At 32.9% G+C, this 19,415-nt stretch overlaps 1 protein-coding gene across 1 annotated transcript in view; it reads right to left on the reverse strand.

The window, feature by feature from the left end:
• The window catches only part of LRRIQ1 (leucine-rich repeats and IQ motif containing 1), a 116,623-nt gene that overhangs the window by 5,714 nt on the left and 91,494 nt on the right, over nt 1-19,415 (reverse strand). Inside the window, exons 23-25 of the mRNA XM_009325353.1 lie at nt 16,288-16,420; nt 14,646-14,706; nt 9,586-9,706 (exon numbers count right to left, since the gene is read on the reverse strand). Coding sequence (XP_009323628.1) covers nt 9,586-9,706; nt 14,646-14,706; nt 16,288-16,420 — 315 coding nt within the window. The remainder of the gene's footprint in view (nt 1-9,585; nt 9,707-14,645; nt 14,707-16,287; nt 16,421-19,415) is intronic.

The raw sequence follows: 19,415 nt of genomic DNA on the forward strand, positions 1-19,415 counted from the left end.
ATCAATCTCAGAAAAGTTACTTTTTAATATTGTTACTTACGGCAATACTGAAGTCAGATAAAAAATTTTTTGTTAGTTGCATTGTTTACGTCAAAACAAAATACATTTATTCTATTGCAATTTTAACTTATATTTTTGTATTTCACACTTATATTTGAATAGCATTGAGAAGCCTCAGGAGCATCTTATACAAAATCTCACATAATATGTAAAGGTATATCTCCTTTCCATATGGAGATTTGAAGATAAAACATACTCATGATTAATTTTTTTTTAAAGCAAATAATTAATTTTGTTTGTACATCTCCTTGACTTCAATTTTGTAGGACTAGAGACTAATCTTATAGAAACAATGAACTTAAATATCTTCTTTGTTTATCAAACATTGATGCTGTTCTAACTAGATCATGCTGACAATTACATACTTGAATAATCTGAACTCTAAAATGTGACTCAGTCACATGAAGGAATTCACATAGATAAGCATTTACAAGAATAAGTTATAAACAGTTATTAATTGCCATTCTACACACTTAAAATAAATAACATAATAAACATAATGCTCACAAAATGTTCCTGTAAAATATAACATTTTCCTAACTACAAACAGGACTTTTAGCACCATTGGTTATTAAAGCCCAGTATTTCTTTTGGTTTTTAGTTCCTTATCTATATGCCCAATTTTGACCATTTAGGATGAAATTTTACATACTGAATATCTGCCTTTGGCCAAAGTTTTCTGAAAGGTCGGTCACTTCTAAGAAAATATGTGAAATATTTATGTTGCTCTTTGCAGAGGGGACTTGAAGTCAGCCAAGTTACAGAGCCTTGCTTTTAGGATCTGTCCAAATTTGGATCAAGTATATACAAATTGAAGTTTCTACATGATCGGAGGAGACATTCTTGATTTTTTTGGCTATATTCCCTAAAATATCAGTCAGCATGGAAACGCGCTTTACCATGATGTTACACGGAGCTAAGCAAGACTATTCCTAAAAATAATGTTGAAGATCATGCTAGGTCAGGGAACTTAAGAGCCTGCTTGTTTCATGCGCTCTGTGGCGGATGGAGCCTAGCTACAGGAACCATGGAGAGGATGAGAACCAAAGCTCCTATAGGAAGGAGACTGAGAGAAGAGGCAGACGGCTGTAATTAAAACCTGAGAGAGAAATGAGACTGACTTGCAGTTAAGGTGAGAGAAACTAAGGCTAACTTGGCAAACAATACCCTGACATAGCCGGCACAAAAGACTAGAATGACTTGACAAATAGACTGACACTGAGAGCAGGGAGAAAACATGGGGAAGAAGAAAGTTGTGAATTGGCAAAGGGGAACTAAGAATAAAGAAAATGGATTAAGGGGCACTAGATGGGCCCTAACTCTCAGAACTTACATAATTAAAAGAAGTGAAAATACAGGTGATGATAAGAAAGCATGCAGAGAATAAGTAGATTAAGAGTCTGGACTCAAGATCTGCCTAAATAGTACACTAAATCAGGACAAATTTGGAGGAGGTTTAACCTAGGAGATGATGAAATCTGAGGAATACTGGGAAGGAATAGCTGGATACAAAAGGGAATAGAGAGAGAGAGGAAAAAGGTAATCAGACAAGGATCTGTGGAAACAAACACAAGACTCAATGGCAGCTGTGGATAGGAAGCCTAAGAGTGGATGGGAGAGGAAGCTTATGCTGGAATAAGAAGTTGGAGGAGCAGAAACAAGAATTGTTCATAGTAAAAGAAAGGATTAGGGAACACAAGTGTGGAAAAATCAGCAATGAAAAAGAGATAAGGAAGGAAAAGATAGAAGGAAAAAAATGAAGGAAAGAAAGATTGTCTTGGGGAAAAAATCTATAGACACATCTTTGCCATCCAATGCAACAACTCTGTAGTAGCCCAACATTCATTACTAGGTCTTTCTGTGCAATGACTTGAGAAATATTTTTTGAAGCTACTTGACAAATATTCCACAGCAAAAGAAGCCTAAAATTGTTATTATTTATTCATACCATATGACAGAAATCCTTGTGGTGGGTCTAATGGTTCCAAGGTTCCAAGTGGGTATCTAAGTTACACGTAAGTCAATACCTCAGAATGGATTTTCTCTTTTTTTTTGACCTGGTTTCTCTTTAAAAAAAACAAACACCCCCCCCACTAAGAACTCCCAAACTCTACTAAAAGACTATCAGGCTGTAAAATTAAGCACTTAAAATTTAGGAAATGCCTCTGTGTATCTGTTATACATAGCTCTTGAATTATTTTCATAATTCAAAACACAGATGATGAAATTACATGAGATAAAGTATCATTTTTCTCCCTAGCCTGCTAAATTTAATGAAAGCAAGTTCTAAGTGCCTTTTAAAATCTGCATTTAGGTAATTTTTTAAATATGTAATCTCAAAGTGAATTAAGCAGCATCTTGTAAATAATCATTCTGTAGTCTGTTCAAAAAGATTAGGTATGTGCTCTTCGATAGTTAACTAATACTTAGAAAATATATATTAATCTCAATAGTAATTTCAAATGGTTAGGGAAGCAGTATCTTTCAGCTGTGTTTAACAAATATAAAAAAGTCCTGATCTGGCAGAATATGTCAAATTTGCATGCACAAGTATTCTCATTATGCAAAATTATACACAGGTACTTTCTTGGTCCAGATTTTTTTTTTCTTAATCACACTCACCACTAGTCAAATTTTTAAAACACTTGGGCATGGAAATCAATGGAATTACACTGATGAGCCAGGCCTACCTGTGTGTTTCCTTAGATTTTTTTTAAAATATAAGTTATTAAGATTGCATACTGCAAGAACAAGGAAATACTCAGATATTATATCTGTGAATAGAAAAAAAAACAATAAAAATTTGAAGTTTTTTGCATTGCGTATTAGATGCATGTATCATACTGAAATCTGGCTTACTGGCTTTGATTAAGCCAGGCTTTCACCTCAGAAATTCACTTTTACCTTCACAATTTTATGTTTATTTTTGAGAGAAGCCTTCTTCTCAAGCAGATAATATTAAGATAAATAGCTCTCTGCACACATAAACAATAACACCTATGCTGATTTACTTCACTTCCAAACACAGGATTTATATCTATACTGGAAAGAAATTCATGGTACATACCTGATCTTTCCTAATTTCATCATTATAAACTCTTTGTTGAATTTTTAACAACATTTCTTGAAAGGACTACTGCATTTCTATTGTTACTCAATACAACACCTCCCCAGTTAAGAAAAAAAGAATCAGTTACTGAATTTAAGAAACTCTGAAAGAATGAGAGTTAGACATACGTTGTCACCAATTATATTTATTTTGTGAATTAATCATTCCACCATTTGATATACCCCTTGATTTTGTGACCATACTGTAACTAGTTTGTTGTTTGCATGGCTGTACCTGTGTATATCCATATGTAACATTACTCCTTTGTTGACATGGCAGCTTCCAAATAGTTTATCTAGTTCACAAATGAGGAGGAGGCCCCTTCCCTTTCCTAACAGTTAAACTTGATGCTATCATCCTTTCATCAGCAGATACATAAACATTATACAAGAATGGTATATATCATGATTATTATTTCTGCAGGTAGGAAAATTGATGTATATAGATTCAAAATGACATTCCTAATATCAACTAACAGGCTAGTGACAGAACTGGGAAAAAAAGCCTAAACTTTTGAATCTGCAGTAAAATACTTTCTCTCACGTGGATAAAATGTCAGCACCATACATTTACCATACATAGAAAAGTAGGTTTTAGTATCATGTGCAAGTCTGCACATGAACAAGTTCCATTGTGCTGTGTATTTTCACATATAGGGCATCAAGTAAAGTTCAGTATACTGAAGAATGTTTAAAATATAATGAAGAGTATTGTACTGATTTATTAATTTCTAATACAGTGATTTTTCTTACCAATTATTTAAAAGAAAGCATCAATGTCAGATGAAAAATTTGGATGTGACACAATATTAAGATTATGAGCTTTATCTACCTGCACCATAAGTTCACAGGATATGAGTGAGCTCTTGTTTGGAAGTCATCAAAGAACTTCAAATTCATATGGAGTTGTGCCACTGCTAAATTATCACATCCTTCTGCATGGCTTTTTGTCTAGGTACCATTCCATTCTAATATGTCTACGGGTTTCCAGACTGAGGCTATTTTGTATTCTTTCAGCCTATAACACAGGTTTAATTAGTTTCTAACTGTTTTCCTCTGACCATGTAAATATGTGCTATGCATTAATGTATGGTGGATGGACAGTTTTTTTTCGGAGGCATATTTTGTATTCTGGTAAGATGTACAGAGGTATCTGCATGGAAAAAAATATTATGTTGAAAGGATGTTCAAACCAATATTCATGCTTTTCTACTTGTTATCAAAGCCTGGTAAATTGTAATTACTTCAGAACTGTAGAACCCTTATTCACCCATTTTATGCCTTCACTTTCTGAGCACAAAAATATTAGAAGTATGGAATCATGTCACCATCTTTTATTGGACAAAATACTTGTCCACTAATATTCATGTGGTCATATAATCAGATGTGGCTTACAGAAGAGACAGCTTTATTCCTAAAATTGTGGCAGCAGTTGTGATTTCTAAGGTAAATTTGGTTCAGCATTTTGCTGATGATAATAAGTAATTTGTAATGTAAATATTCTCCACAAATTTACAGCATTTCTACACATTTCTAAGGAGAAAGCATAAATTTTACCATTATCTTCTAGGAATTCTACTAAGCAGGTAAATGTCGAGAAATTGAAAGGACTACTAAATAAGTACCTTCATATTTGATCCCATGTTTCTAAGATGTTTCTTATTCAGTTTCTATAACATGGCAAACTTCTAATTCAGACTGCATAAGCAAAAAAAAAAAAAAAAGGAAAAGAAAAAAGAAAGAGGGAAAGAAAAAAAACCACCAGAAACCCCTTGGTAAAATATGAGCAAAGGCATGAAGAGCAAGCTTAAAAATGAGATGTTTACTGCACACAGGGAGTTTACAAATCCTAAATGAAAGACAGCAGTTATGGTACCAGAATATATAGACAATACTAACGCTAAGGAGAAAGGAGCAGGAAAGCAGGAATTTTTAAAAAAGTGAAGCTGTACCATACACTGCTTAAAACAAAGTTGAAGACTTTCTATGGGCTCTCATTATCAAAAGAAAGGAAGGCAAAAAAAAATCAAGGGGGGGGGGTTGTCAAGGGGAAAAATAAGAATTGAGAGAAAGATGTAAAAAGGAAAGTCAAATAAAAGTTACTGTGTGTGGTTTTTTTTACTGTGAGTTTGAAGTCTTTCCACTGTAAGAAAGGCATTATTAAACTTCATTAATTTAATTCCACTGCATAACAGAATGGTAAAGTTGAATTTATCTCAGAAATTAAATTGATGAATGTTTCGTAGTGGGGATAGTATTTAAAGGCCATTTTTTGAACAAGGGGTGATTAAGGAATGACAAGATTGAGGTCCAATTTTTTTTTTTCCCCTGGAAAGCAGTGTTTTACTGATATCAGAGGCTCCCTGAAAGACTAGAATTCAGGGAAGACAAGAATTAAGAATTCTGGGCAGCATTTTAAATAACAGTTAGAGGCATAGCTCCCATTGCATTCCACTTTCAAATTCTGATGCTTCTGGAAATTGCTGTCAAAAGATTGCAGTTCACAAGACAAGAAGCACAATGAAAACAAAGTTTAAGATTTGCAGAGAAAAGAAAACCACAAAATTGTGATGACAGGTAGACAATGTAAATACATAGGATACTCATCTAAAGGTCCAACACTGGTTGGCCAGAACCAGATTAGGATGAGAGAATGGAGCTGATGATTGTCACAGCCTACTCACAAACTGGACATTAGTATAAAAAAATTCATCCTGTCTAGCTACGTATAACAAAATAATTACATAACTTTTAATTCTTGCAAAATACTTCTATGCCCATCTTGCAACTTAGTGCTGACTACACTGCCAGTGTTCATGAAAGTATTAAAAAAAAATATAGCCAGAAATTCACACCAATATTTATGGAGTTAATAAAAATATCAATGAGTGTAGGACTGACACTTGAATCTTGCACAACTCTGACTGTAAGCCACTAACCATCATGGCTCATCTATGTGAATTACAGAGAAATTATACATCAGGGAAAAAGAACTTGTTTTCTGTCCTTTTTTACAAAAGCAAGGCAAGTTTATGTGAAACTGAAAGGCAGAGAATATAATCAGCAAAAGGTCATTCTAACACACTTACTTTTGCAATTTATTGGCCATAGGTACGACAGAGATTAAGATCTTAGCAGTGGTCAGACAAGAACGGAAAAAAAACCCAACCCACCCAAAAACCCTACCTCAAGAAATAGAAAAGAAAAATTAGCTACCAGGGAGCATAAAGAAATAACTATGATTTCTGGAAGGAATATAAAGTAGTATGTTTGAGAACATAACATACTGACCATCAATAGAGGCAAGGTCCTAAATTAGATTGATAACTAATTAGTCTAACTGAACAATTGTTACTCTTTCTTTAGGTTATATATATTTTTTTACCTTTATTTTAATACTGGGCGAATTTAATGCACAGTCAATTTTCCCTTTGAACATGTAACATGGAACAACATCAAATACTTTTAAGTACACAAATGCTTTCCTTAAACTGATATATTCTATGTCCACAGCATTTCCTTTATTCCTTAATTCATTTTGTTTTGTCAAGGAACAGAATTCATTTAGTTTAGGATTAATCTATCCCATCCAGCTTTTTCAGAAAAAATTAGTAAATTTGCATGATAAAAACCTTAAAATTCTTTAACCAGAAATTCCAAGAACCTACCTTTGGTAAATAAGATCTACAAAAAGTACATCAAAGTTGGGCAGTTCCTCAAAATATTTGTGAAAATCTTGCCTTAGCCTTTCTAAAAAAACCCTCTGAATTAAACTTTGAAGCATTGTATGTTTTATCTTTACGAAAACATGAGCATTCATGTACAGTCATGTCCCTGTAGTATATAAAATGCATTTTATTTCAGTATCATATATATTTGAGGTTTTTTTGAGTAAATATACCTAAAAATCATTTATCCTGCATTTTTAGACCTCACTTTTCAGCTCGGAGGATCTCAACAATTTATTGATACAATTACTGAACTACAAATGATATATAAGAAACATATATGATACCCCCAACTAATATCTCTGATACATACTAACGTCTCTCTCGGTTGTATGGCACAGTTTGCTGAAGACTTTCTACCAATAATTAAAAAGAATTCTGAGCAACAACCAGGATTACGGATGTTGCAAAGTGAACTTAGTAACATTTTATTAATTAAAGCTTGTCAAACCATTGAGGCTGAATTCTCCTGAAAAAATGGTACAAGAAATTCATTTAACAATTTATTCAAATGGCAGCACCTCTAAGGTCACAGCATCTTTTCTAAGCTCTTCTGTAAACAAGTGCAGGCTAATTCAAAAGGAATACACCTACTAAATCATTAAAATAGTTTCTAGGCTTCTTCAATAAATATTGCAGAAAGCAAAACCAAGGGAGACAATACAACTGGAAAGTACTTTATAATGAATACATTATAAATAAAGGCAAATTTCTAATGTTTTCAGATTAAGGATACCACAGGACTAACAATTTATTTTTGATCACTGAAAAACAACAGTCTTTGGCAAACAGAACTAATATAATAAACATGTTTATATACTGCATATAAATTGTACAAAGATAATAGTAATGTCTGGTTTTATATATAATATGCATTACAATTTAATGTATCATCACTGTTTAATTTCTCAGATCCATGGTGAAAAAAATTATATAGATGCACATACAGAAACGTATGTAGAAAGACGTAAGACCTGGGCCTTTTTTTCCTTAGTTCCTGGACTATTGAAAGGAGAATGAATATGTAGTAGAAGTGTATTTTATGAAAATACATATATATTACCACACTGTAAACTGCCTGTCTCTCATACTTAGGACTCTGCCAGTTGATTGCTCTTTCTTGCTCCTTTCCTAGTCTCTTCTTTTTGAAAGTAAAATACAATGACACTTTTTTTCTTTACTGTTCCCAAGCTCCTAACGTAGGCAAGTTCTACATGCCTGTCTGTCGAAAGAGCTTATTAGTTATTTTTCTGGATGGCAATATAGTGTAGGTTACAATCTAGACAGCAGTTATACATGAATATGAATGCAGTGTATACTATTTAACTCAATTATTCAAGATATGCATCCATTCTATTCTGAATATATGAATATAATGATAATTTTGCCATTGACATCAGTAGCTTAGACTTGTCTCACCTAAATTCAGGATCTTAGCAGTTAGGAATCTCATTTAATTTAAATGGTGGGGCTTCATCACTAGCCAATGGAGAGAAACAGGAAAACTCAGGACACTTTTCTAAGATGGCAGGCAGAGAGAAAGAATCATATTCGTTCTCCATGGATGCAATTAACTTAGACTAGGATGATAAATTTTATCTAATCTAATTTTAGGCATGTAAATCAAGTGAATAAGCACAGACAAATTGTACTCACTGTTATTTTTTGCCTGTGGTGGACTAATATAATGTAAATAAATCTTTATTCTAAAGTCTTTACAAAGTATGTCAGAAAAATAGAGATATCAAGTATTTTTACATGTTTTCCTTGAATTTTAATTTGTTTTGCATTGAAAGTGAAAAGGCAGTATATATGAAAACATAATCAAAAAAGCAAATCCAGCAATTACATCTAATTTATGAAATAACCTGATTTCTATTTTGACATAAAGAATTTCAAGAAAATTCACTACTTACACAGTTTTAGGAATTTCAATAATTTTGCCATAGTTATTTAATACTGCTTATATTTTCTGTAATGTACATTTTGGGGGTTTGGAGTTTTATTTATGAGGAAAAGACGTACGCAAATGACAAAATATAGTATGTCATATTAGTAGAAGTATATTAACATTTTCTTCAGTTATATCACACAAAATAAAACATGAAACTTAAAATGCTACCATTTTATGACTTTCAAGTATTATTTTTTCATTTTTTCAACATATAGATTCTTTTGTTAATTTGTATGATATTAGAGTGGTAAAAATATAAGGCTTTAAAAGGATCCTCTGCCACTGAGCTATAGTAAGTTCAGTAGGATGCATATACTACAGTATAACTGGTAATCAACAGAACAGAAATCAGTGGCTTGATTAGGATATGTATTCTGATATTCAGTTAATAGAACGCATTTTTCAAACGTCTTTTGGAAAAAAAAAGGAGAACATTAAAAAAACCACTCTGTTTTGTAATTTAGAGAAAAGAAAATCTTTTAAGAACTTGATCATCAGAAGACTTAGCATGCGTCACAGGGAACTTCGGGTGGGTTAAAATCACAGGAGGAAAGTCTATTGAAATTAATGGTGCAGTTTTTAAACATAACTATAGAAAACGTATGAAAAGATTTTAGGTAAGAAAGAAACAGAAATATAAGTAGCATGTGTTATTAGGGATTCCAAGCATGCTCAGTTCCACCTAGCATTTTAAAGTGATCTTTAAAACTGATATTGAAAAAAACCATAACTTACTTGAAGATCTTGCTGAGTGTCTGTGTGGCTGCTTATTTTTTTCTCTGTTCTCAGTCAAAGCACTTCCACTGGCCATGGAAACAAGGTCTAAATCCGTGTCTTCTCTGCTTACAGGGCTTGCCTGGAAGCAGTGGGAGAGAATGTACACAATCATGAAACAAAATATAACATTTTCTGAATGCAGCTCACATTACCCCAAATAAACAAACAGGGTCTGTCAAACAACCTTCTTCAAAATGATACCACAATCCTTTATTGTTGCCTAGGCTGAACAAATGCACTATGTCAAAGCACTTTTGTAAATAAGAGCCGATCTTAAAATTGTGGTTTGTGATCTGAGTCAGTGCAACAACAAAAGAAAACATTTTAGTACAGTAATTTTGAAGAAAATCAATCTTGCAGACGGCTGATGAAACCTTAAACAGCTTAAGATCATTTACTGACCAGTCTATAATTTAAGTTACAGTTGAATGTCAGAGATGTCATATCGGATTATTTTCTGCAATATTTATGTTTTATCCAGGACACGTATCAGTTCAATCAGTCAAGGGCCCAGCAAGTAATTTAATCTTTTAGTTTTTTGCTAATTAACCATAACCATCAGACAGCATTTTAATTATACTTTAGGTAAGAGTATTATATTAATTATAAACCTCTAGTATCCAGTGGTGGTACATTTTGGCATGAGGCAATGTACCTGCACATAAATACAGCAAGATAGAAATGAAAATCATATCTCATTTTAGCCGTGGGTCCTTGTTTTGGGAACATGTAGGGCAAAGGTTAAAAATACCGACCTGGAAGATACCACACACTGTAAATGGTAGATTGTTGGTTTTGCAGAAATGACTTCACATTTACTCAGCCAGTACTCCCTTTCCTTGAAATGAAAAGCTATTCAACATCAAAAGCAGCCATCTAACAATACTGTTGACTAGATACTGAGGGCCAGTAACAATGACGAGGAAAAATCAGGCACTGCAGAAGAGCAATCTGCAAAAGCCCCAGTGTAGAGCCAGTCAGCTGGAAGTACTGAACATAAGGACATAAATTTTCTAGTCTCTGGACATTCAGAAGTGGAGTCCAGGAGGCAGATTAAGTCATTCCTCTATCTGGGCTGAAAAGCCCCAAATCCTTTCAGAAGCTAGGTGTCTAACTGAGTAGAGTCCATTTTTTATAAAAACAAACAAACGAGCAAACAACAAAAAAGGAAAGACTATGCTAGGGGTAATGTCACCAAACTTTTGCATAATATCGTAGTAGCTAGACTGCTCAATCAGGAATCAAGAGACTGGGTCTCAACTCCTTCCTCGGGGGGTTGAAGCCTACAGCTCCCTTTTTCTCAGGAAAATGCCATTACTATGAAGTTGTAGGCTATTCTGGAGGAGACAATCTCCAGACTTCCTGTTCAAACCAGCTCACTGTACCAAGAGCAGCATTGCACCAATGCAGACAGGCTTTGTAGTCCAGCCTAACTTAGAGAACTCGGATGAAATGGAGACCTGTTTCATTTCTTTGTCTTTATCCAGTCACTGTTCAATGTAAAATTCATTAAAAAGTTCATGCAGTTACAAACCAACAACTCCAAAGATACAGAGATTTTACGCTCAAAAAAGCTCTTCCTTCGTGACTGTGTACCCTTTGTGTCAGCACAGAAAGTTTATCCCTTGTTTTCTGAAGCTTGCCTTTTATATGTTTAATGACCATGATTTTAAAGTTTTGCTTTGCCCAGGTAGCAGGTTGTATTATTGCTGTTAACATCAATATTTTATTTTCTCTTCCATAGCAGCGTCAAGAAACTTTGAAAAGAGTCACAGTTTTATCCTGCCAACTCTATATTTTTGGCCTGAATATTTACAGTCGCTTTAAGCTTGTGAGAGCTCCATTTGTTCAAAATCTTTAAATAGAACACTTTTAGTCTTTCCTTAGTAGAAATAATGCAATCACTGTGATGCTCAGAGAGATTCAAACCAATGGAATTGATTGTTCTTATTTCCATCTAACCTGTTTCAACACACAGCAGAAGTTTTCTAATGTCCCAATTCCCAAAGACCCAGGAGGCCACAGTATTTTAAACAACTAACCTTTCCACGGAATTATTATCCAATCCCTACCATCACAGAATCTGAGGCTTCATCATCTTGTAGACAACAATATTCAATGTTATATGCTAGAGTTTAATAGAGCTATCTGGCTCTCTGATGTAAAATATTTGTTATTTTCTTTCAAATAAAAATAAGTGTTTTCACCCAATTACAGTCAGAGTAATATTTAAGGTTGTATTAATCACTGGAGTAAACTTAATTTCAGGTTTGTAAAGAACATGATTGAAAGCTCTCTGAAGCTAATTAAAACCTTCCCTTTTACATTTATAGCTTAGAGCCAAGAATTTGGAAGAAATTTAAGATACTGGTACACTTTTTCACAGAGTGCAGTATTGGACTTCCATCTGTAGTGATCACCATATTTAACTCTTCAGACTTTTTTCCCTTAGTTTTATTACTACAAACCTTTTTTTTTCCAATTAATTGGAAATTAATTTCAATGAGGAGGAATCTTTGCCTTGAATACAGCTCTGCATCTGAATATGTGTCTATTCCTATGTTAAATTATCAAGATATTCTGAAACCTTCTGAGGTAAAAAGTGCTTTTAAATTCAAGTTATATCTTAATGATTTGGAGATACTGATTAATAGTGAAGTGGTTAACCATGTAGGTAACTTAAACTACATACAAAGATGAATCAGGAAGTCTCTCCTACTTGTCATTCAGCAAAATCATATTAATTTCAAGTGCCCAGTTTAAACTGTAAGTCATCATGCCTTCCTAAGCACTTATGTAGTAGTAGTAGCAGTAGTAAGCAAAATCATCAAAATGATCACGATTAACATAACAAGGTCTTAGATTTACTGCAGGTTACTACATAGGGTTTATTCCCCAATGAGAAGGGCTAAGACTTTATTGTTAATATGCAACCATTGAAATACCATTTTGTATCCATGAAAAAGAATGTCTTAAATTCTTGGAATGTGCACAAGTATCAGTTAGAAAATTATATTAATCTAGTACTTTCAGAATGCAGGCTTATGTAACACATACAAATTAGGGATCCTATTACACAGCAGGAAACTTTATGGTCAAGCATGAGACATATGAATAAACTACTGGAAATGCCCAGGAATGCTTTCCTCTTCTAATTATCTTTTTTTCTTTTCCTTTTTTTTTTAATGTATATTTCCCTCTTTCTTTCAGTTTACCAGAACTTTTCCTACTTTTTGGTAATGACTGCAGCTAAGCGTTAACTTCATTTTTGTCAAGATTTCATAGCTTTTAACTAAGTTACTGTGCAAAAGTATTAGGAGTATGTTCACATTTCACATTTCAACCTTTAAATTTTAAAACCATAATTCTCCAGCCTTCTATGTGTACAAACCACATCATTACTTCATTGCTTATATAGTACTGCTTTCTGCATTAGAGACACATTTTATTCCTTTTCTATTTTTTGACCTTCTATTGCATTTTCTCTGTATTTCATTCATGTGGAACAGCTATGTAATTATGTGGCACAGGCTGTGACAATCCCATAACATTGCCAGTTATGTGGGCACACCACATAATACTGTTGTGGGATTTCAGCAGTATTTTGTGGATATAACTGCTTACTGTAAATAAGATACAATCTACCTATATGCACATATGCTTACCGATAATTACATAATGTGTGATTTAGATAACATTATTAGATTATGATTTGCTCAAATTAGAGCAATTATTGTTTTAGACTTCACCTAACAAATAACTATTAGTGCTGCTGCAACCAAAACCCATCACAATGGTTGCCTGGTTCATGATTTCAGCCACTAAACTTTAACAGCAACCTAAGAATTGGACACACCCCACACCAGAGAAAAATTTTTGACAAAATCTGACTTAAAGAGAATAGTAATAGTAACATCTAAATCTTCAAAGCATTTTTTCAGCAGTGAATTTTAGAAGAGTTTATGGAAGCATTTCCAAAACATGTATATTGCATAGGTGGTGAAGCTAAGGAAGACAGAGGTTAGAAAGGGCCAAGATTGCTCAGAGTACAGAATGAGGCATATGGTGCATCATCTAACTGGGAAATACTTTTTATGCAACATTTTACATTATATATATGAATATAAGACACTAATTCTGTACAGTCTGTAAGTTTTTGCCCCATTTTTTTAACCCCACATAATTATATCAACAAGAATATTGCTAATTTGGCAATAAAACATGAAAGTGTGTGTGTGTGCGCGTGTGTGTATAGTATAAATTGGCCTGTAGGTATCATAACACTGCTCACTATCAAAGAAAATTTGGGGTATCTCTGACACTGAGTCTTTTCATTTTGTAAATCTTCAGATTGTTAAAATGCTCATATTCCCCCTCCTGCCAACCTGCAGAACTACCCATTTCAGAAAATACAATTTTTTTTAAATGCTGCAAAGAAAAGAATGAATCATGAAAAGAGTAGAGGGCATTTTATGATGTAAAAAACTATAGAAAAGAAATTGTAGGAATAAGTCTGATTTTATACACTGTTTTTAATAATGTCACTGTACTAGTCCAACTTACTGTCTTTTAATAAATGACACTGTGGGCATATTAGAATGATTTAGGTATGTGACTTACAGAATTTAAGAACATTTAAACTTGTCTGATTGACAAGAATACATGTTTTAAGTCAATAATGTAATTAGTGCTGAACCATATTTAATTTTTTTAAAACATTTTTTAAAAGGTTGATTTAGAAGCTTTAAAAAAACACACAGTAGCATTTGATGTCTTAAAAACAAAACCAGTATCAGATTATGAAACTAGAACCCTATGTACACACATGGGTTCTTGTGCTCAAACATTTTCTTCTGATCTCCATCAATGGGCGGCTTGATTGCCAAATAGAGACAACATTAAAGAATTATATTCAATCAAAAAAATCTCCTGGTTGCTTTTACACCAAGTATGTATTTGAAAACATGAACAAGGCATAGCTGAATTCTGCAAAATCCCACAAGGAAAGAAGTTCTTACCACAAGTTGTACTCGTCTACTGTCACGTATCACAGGATCTAACTCAGGCAAAAAATGACAGCTGGGAAAAATGTAGAATAGAAATTTCAATAAATCCCACTGTACTGGGTTCACTAAAATACCTGGACAGAATATTTTCCTGGAAACACTCCTGCTTAAGTAGAAATTATACTATTTAAAATAATTCCATGGTTAAGATGTATCAGAGTAATTAATATTAACTGATAATGTTAAAGAATCAGAGTAATTAATATTAAAATGTTTGTACTTAACAATAAAATCAATAAATTATTAACAACTAATATTGTTTATTCTTATGATAGAATACTAATTTAAAAATATAAATGTCAATAAATGCAACCATGCATGAATTTTTGCATGTACTGACATAAATTATAGCCAAATCAGTTGTCACATTACTTTACATAGGGATAAAATTGTTTTCAGTTACATAAATGTATCAGCTGTTCTAAACAGTCTACCAGTGATGTTCCAATGGAGATCAGTGGGACTTCTGCCACATTCAAAAATGGTATCATAATCTTAAAAAATGTCAGTACAATTACTAGTGCATAGCACACACCTGCGGAGGTAACATAATAACATTTAAAAAAATTCTTTTCTAAATTTCCTTGTCTTCTTACTTTCAAACATCATTACATGTTCTGTTCCAGTGTTTTCCTTCAAATTAAAAGTCATGACAGTTATCTTAAACAAACACTTGGAGTGTTTCAATTATGGAACATGACTGACAGATAAATATTTTCTAAGGAACATGCGCTGCATATACTTCCTACAGTCATTGATAAAATTTAGAAATGTGGACTATTTTTCCATACAAAACATAATATGCAGTCCATTTAATTACAAATTAAATACATCTTTAATGAACATAAAGTTAAAATGCTTACACTAAATCCATTGCTTGCCTACTGACACCTTGTTTGGTTTTATTAGAGGTGCTTGGCATTGTGTCTACTAATGACTTCACCAAGATATCAATGGTTTATATTGAATTTATGACCAAAATATACTTACTATGTCTTCATGTTAGTTTAGGGAATGAGATTAACCTTTTATTTAACTGTATTGATATTTTACCTGTTTAATAACCAAAATTAAATATAGACGGTACACGTTTACAACATTTTACTAAAGTATACTATGAAGATGTGTAAGTTGGGTTTATGTTTTGAAGACAAAATATAAATACATACTATCTAGTTAAAAAGTGGGTTTTTTACTTCCTTAATCAAATCTAACAATATAGGTAATGTTACAGTTGATCTAATTACATAAAACCATAATATATACCAATAAAGTTATAAAATATATGACGAATAAGCACTTTTTTCAATACTCTTTACAATACAAAAAACACTGCATTGCTATGCATAAAGCTATGTAGATATTTATTGTAAGATTCTGCGCTGTGTATCATTTCATTATCACTATGGAAGATGTATCTGTATAATGACTACTAAACCAGTTCTACAGGGTGCTATGTTTGGGACCCGGAAATACAGTGTACTGTCTGCTAGCTACACAGTCATGTTTGTTTTAGAACTATTAACCTAGGTTTCACTTTACAAGATAAATTTAAAATTAAAAAAAAAATCTAATTTAAAGGCAATGACCTCACCACTTCATATTTTTGGAACTGGCTGCTTCATAATCCAAAGGCTGTGTATGAAGCCATTGGTATGTAAAGTCTTTTCTCCTTTGTAATTTCTCATCCAAAGTAGTTTCCAGCTCAGAAAATTCTTCTTTTTTACCTGGGGAGGAAAAAAGATACTCCTGTCTTTCACTATTATTTTAAAATATCATTTTTTTAAGATTCCTCAGATAAACTTTGAGCATATTGCCTTTTTTAAAAAAAAAAGGCAATTACTTCCTTTTCTTGCAAAGAATCCAACTAACCTGAATTTCTTCAGATATATTTGAGAAAGACTTTTACATTAAACTTGAATTTTATGGTTATTTTATCTTTTGGGATTAAATATTGGCCTTCTGAATAAATCTATTTTTATTGGGAAATAAGATTCTCCTTTATTCTGAAATATCTATGGAAATATATATTATACATAAATTGCTTGTCATAGCATCTGTGAATGCTTACTGCGCTATCTCTATGCTTAAAAATACACATTCATGTATATTTATAATTCTATTTACAAAACTATAAGGTAAAAAAAATCATCATTATATGCAAGACTGGACACATGACAATCTTATTCCCCTGATCTATCTTTTACTGATATGATTTATTATGACACTTTAATGGCACTTTCTGATACTGGATTTCAAAGCAATTGCATACATAAATTATTTTTCACAAATTACTACCTACTTTTGGATCACAAAAGATACCCAAAGACAGAGAATAAAATAGCAACATTATGAAAAAAAGCTGTACAATTGTGGAGATCCTTCAGTTTTTGGGACCATTCTGGTGAATACCAGATACGTTTTGAAGCATAAGGAAGAGCCTGCAGAGGAAGCATCATTGTTGCATGGGGATATTCATGGATTAGAATAACTTTTTATTTTCTGTCCTTATACATCAACTTTATAGGTTATGTCTTTTTGGCACCTTTGACTCAGGGCTTTTATGAGACATCAGAAAACTTTTTTTTTTTGGTACCAAAGTATTTTTTTTCTCTTTAATCTCATTTCAGATGACATTGAGTTATCTTCCCTCTTGCTGATTACTCCTTTTTTCCTTTTAAAGATTTTTCTTTCTCTCGGTGAAAGGTAAATTCAGCAGCTACTAGAAGTTGCTTAGTAAACTGCAGGAGCATACATGTCCTTCTGCACTTGAACCAGCAAAGAATGTACATCATTCCACTTTGTATCGTGAATTTGCCCACCATGAATGATTTAACTATCAATAACTGTAAAGGGGGGGGGGATGTCAGAACTGCCTTTGAGGTGAATGGTTTCCTCATATTTTAAGCCTTAGTTTTCATTCATGGTTTGACAACATAAACTGAAGTTACAGGCTATTCACCAACTTACCTTTGTAAGAGGTTTGCTACATTATCTGTAGTATTTTTTAAACTTTTCTTTCTGTAAAAATTATAATTTACTTTGCATAAGCTGTGAAACATAGTTCCTCACTTGCATTTTACCTGGTTTTACAGTGAGCTCATTTCTTTCATCTTTTAGCTCTAAGGGAATATTGTTAAAGTATCATAGCTTCTTATTTCATAGTCTGCAATACAAATGTCTTTTGGTTGTGCTCTCCATTTATCTTGGTATCGAGAATCTCTATTCAAACCAAATCCATTCCCTAGGCTGAACGTGTTCAATTGTCAAACCCATAATTAACCTATTAAAATTAGGCAAGGTCCTGGTCCAGAATATGAAGTTCGGTATATCTTGCTAGTGACTCACAGACTAGAACTTAGGCAGAAGAATTTATCCTCAGTTGATGTAAAGAACTCTCATTTACCTCAGGAAGACAGAAAATGAAAAGCTTTGATGGAGAGTCACTGTATCTACCCAAATGAGGTTGTGAGGGCTGACTAAAAAGATCAAGCAGTGAACTGCTCAATCAGTGCCAAATATCAAAATATAAAGAGTCCTAATTACAGAGTTCATCACCTTCCTTGATTAAAGTGGGAGCCATTTCTTCTTTTCTAGGTTTATGATATTGCCTTCCCTTGTTCCTGGTTCAGGAGTACAGCTTTCTGACCTTTAAATTTTGAAAATTTATAGGTTCCAAGTCTGCAGCTACACTGGTACCCTTATAGCTCTCCAGAGGAAGAAGATGCTGGTTTATAACAGCAGTAAGAAGCATTCTGCATGACTCCGTAAGAGCAGTCCTGGAGATTGAGCCTTCTGCTTTTCCACATATGTTCTCCAGTGAGGAATAATTCCCCAAGACATTATCTTTAGGTTTTTTCTTATCTGTATTTACAGAAAAGTTGGTCCAGTATTACCATCTTTCTCAGGAGAACTACTTCTTCCTATTAAAAGGATTGGTATTATTTATGCATTTATCAATTTTTTTTTTACCTTTTCCTCCATTAAAAGGGAAATCTGTGTAGGGATTTAAAACCAGTGTTAAAAGTTCATGTCTGAGTCTGTGTGTCAGTGATGGTCAAAAGAAGATGCACATACAATAAGCTATGATAAAACTTACAATAAAGTGAATACTTTTAACTTGGCAGGTTATTTTTCCAAAATGATTGTTAATAATTTACCTTAGTTGCAGTTTGAATTTTTGACTGAATTATGTTTGAAACACAACTGGTTTTATTTAATAAAATTTTATTTCATTTTTATTTTTATTTATTTTTGCATGTTAATTATTGAAACATTATTGAAACAAGAAAGTGACCAAGATAAAAGTGCACACAATAGGTTTTTTTTTTCTTAAAATTATATATGCTATTAAACAGAGTATTCTTGTTCCATATTAGTGTTAATAGCGGCTTTTTTTTCTCAAATGGGGAGACACTGTTCAATAATTTGTTTAATAATGCTGCAGAAAACTGTATTCTATTTTCTTATTTGGAACATTCCCATATTCTCACTTTTTAATAGTTATATCTCTCTTTTTAATTCTTATGAAAAAATACTATGTTACGAATTAAAACACAGCATTATCACTTTTCTATTCCACTTATGAACATCCTGTGTTTGAGGATCTGGCGTATCAGTATCATTAACATGCATTTGCTTGATAGCTTTCTTAAATTAGGGCTCTGGGTTTTTTAAAAACCTGGACCTGATTTTGTAGAAGTACTAACACACAAATTCCAC

This window comes from Pygoscelis adeliae, unplaced genomic scaffold (genome assembly GCF_000699105.1).
Source record: "Pygoscelis adeliae isolate BGI_AS28 unplaced genomic scaffold, ASM69910v1 Scaffold196, whole genome shotgun sequence".
In the NCBI taxonomy this organism is placed as follows: domain Eukaryota; kingdom Metazoa; phylum Chordata; class Aves; order Sphenisciformes; family Spheniscidae; genus Pygoscelis; species Pygoscelis adeliae.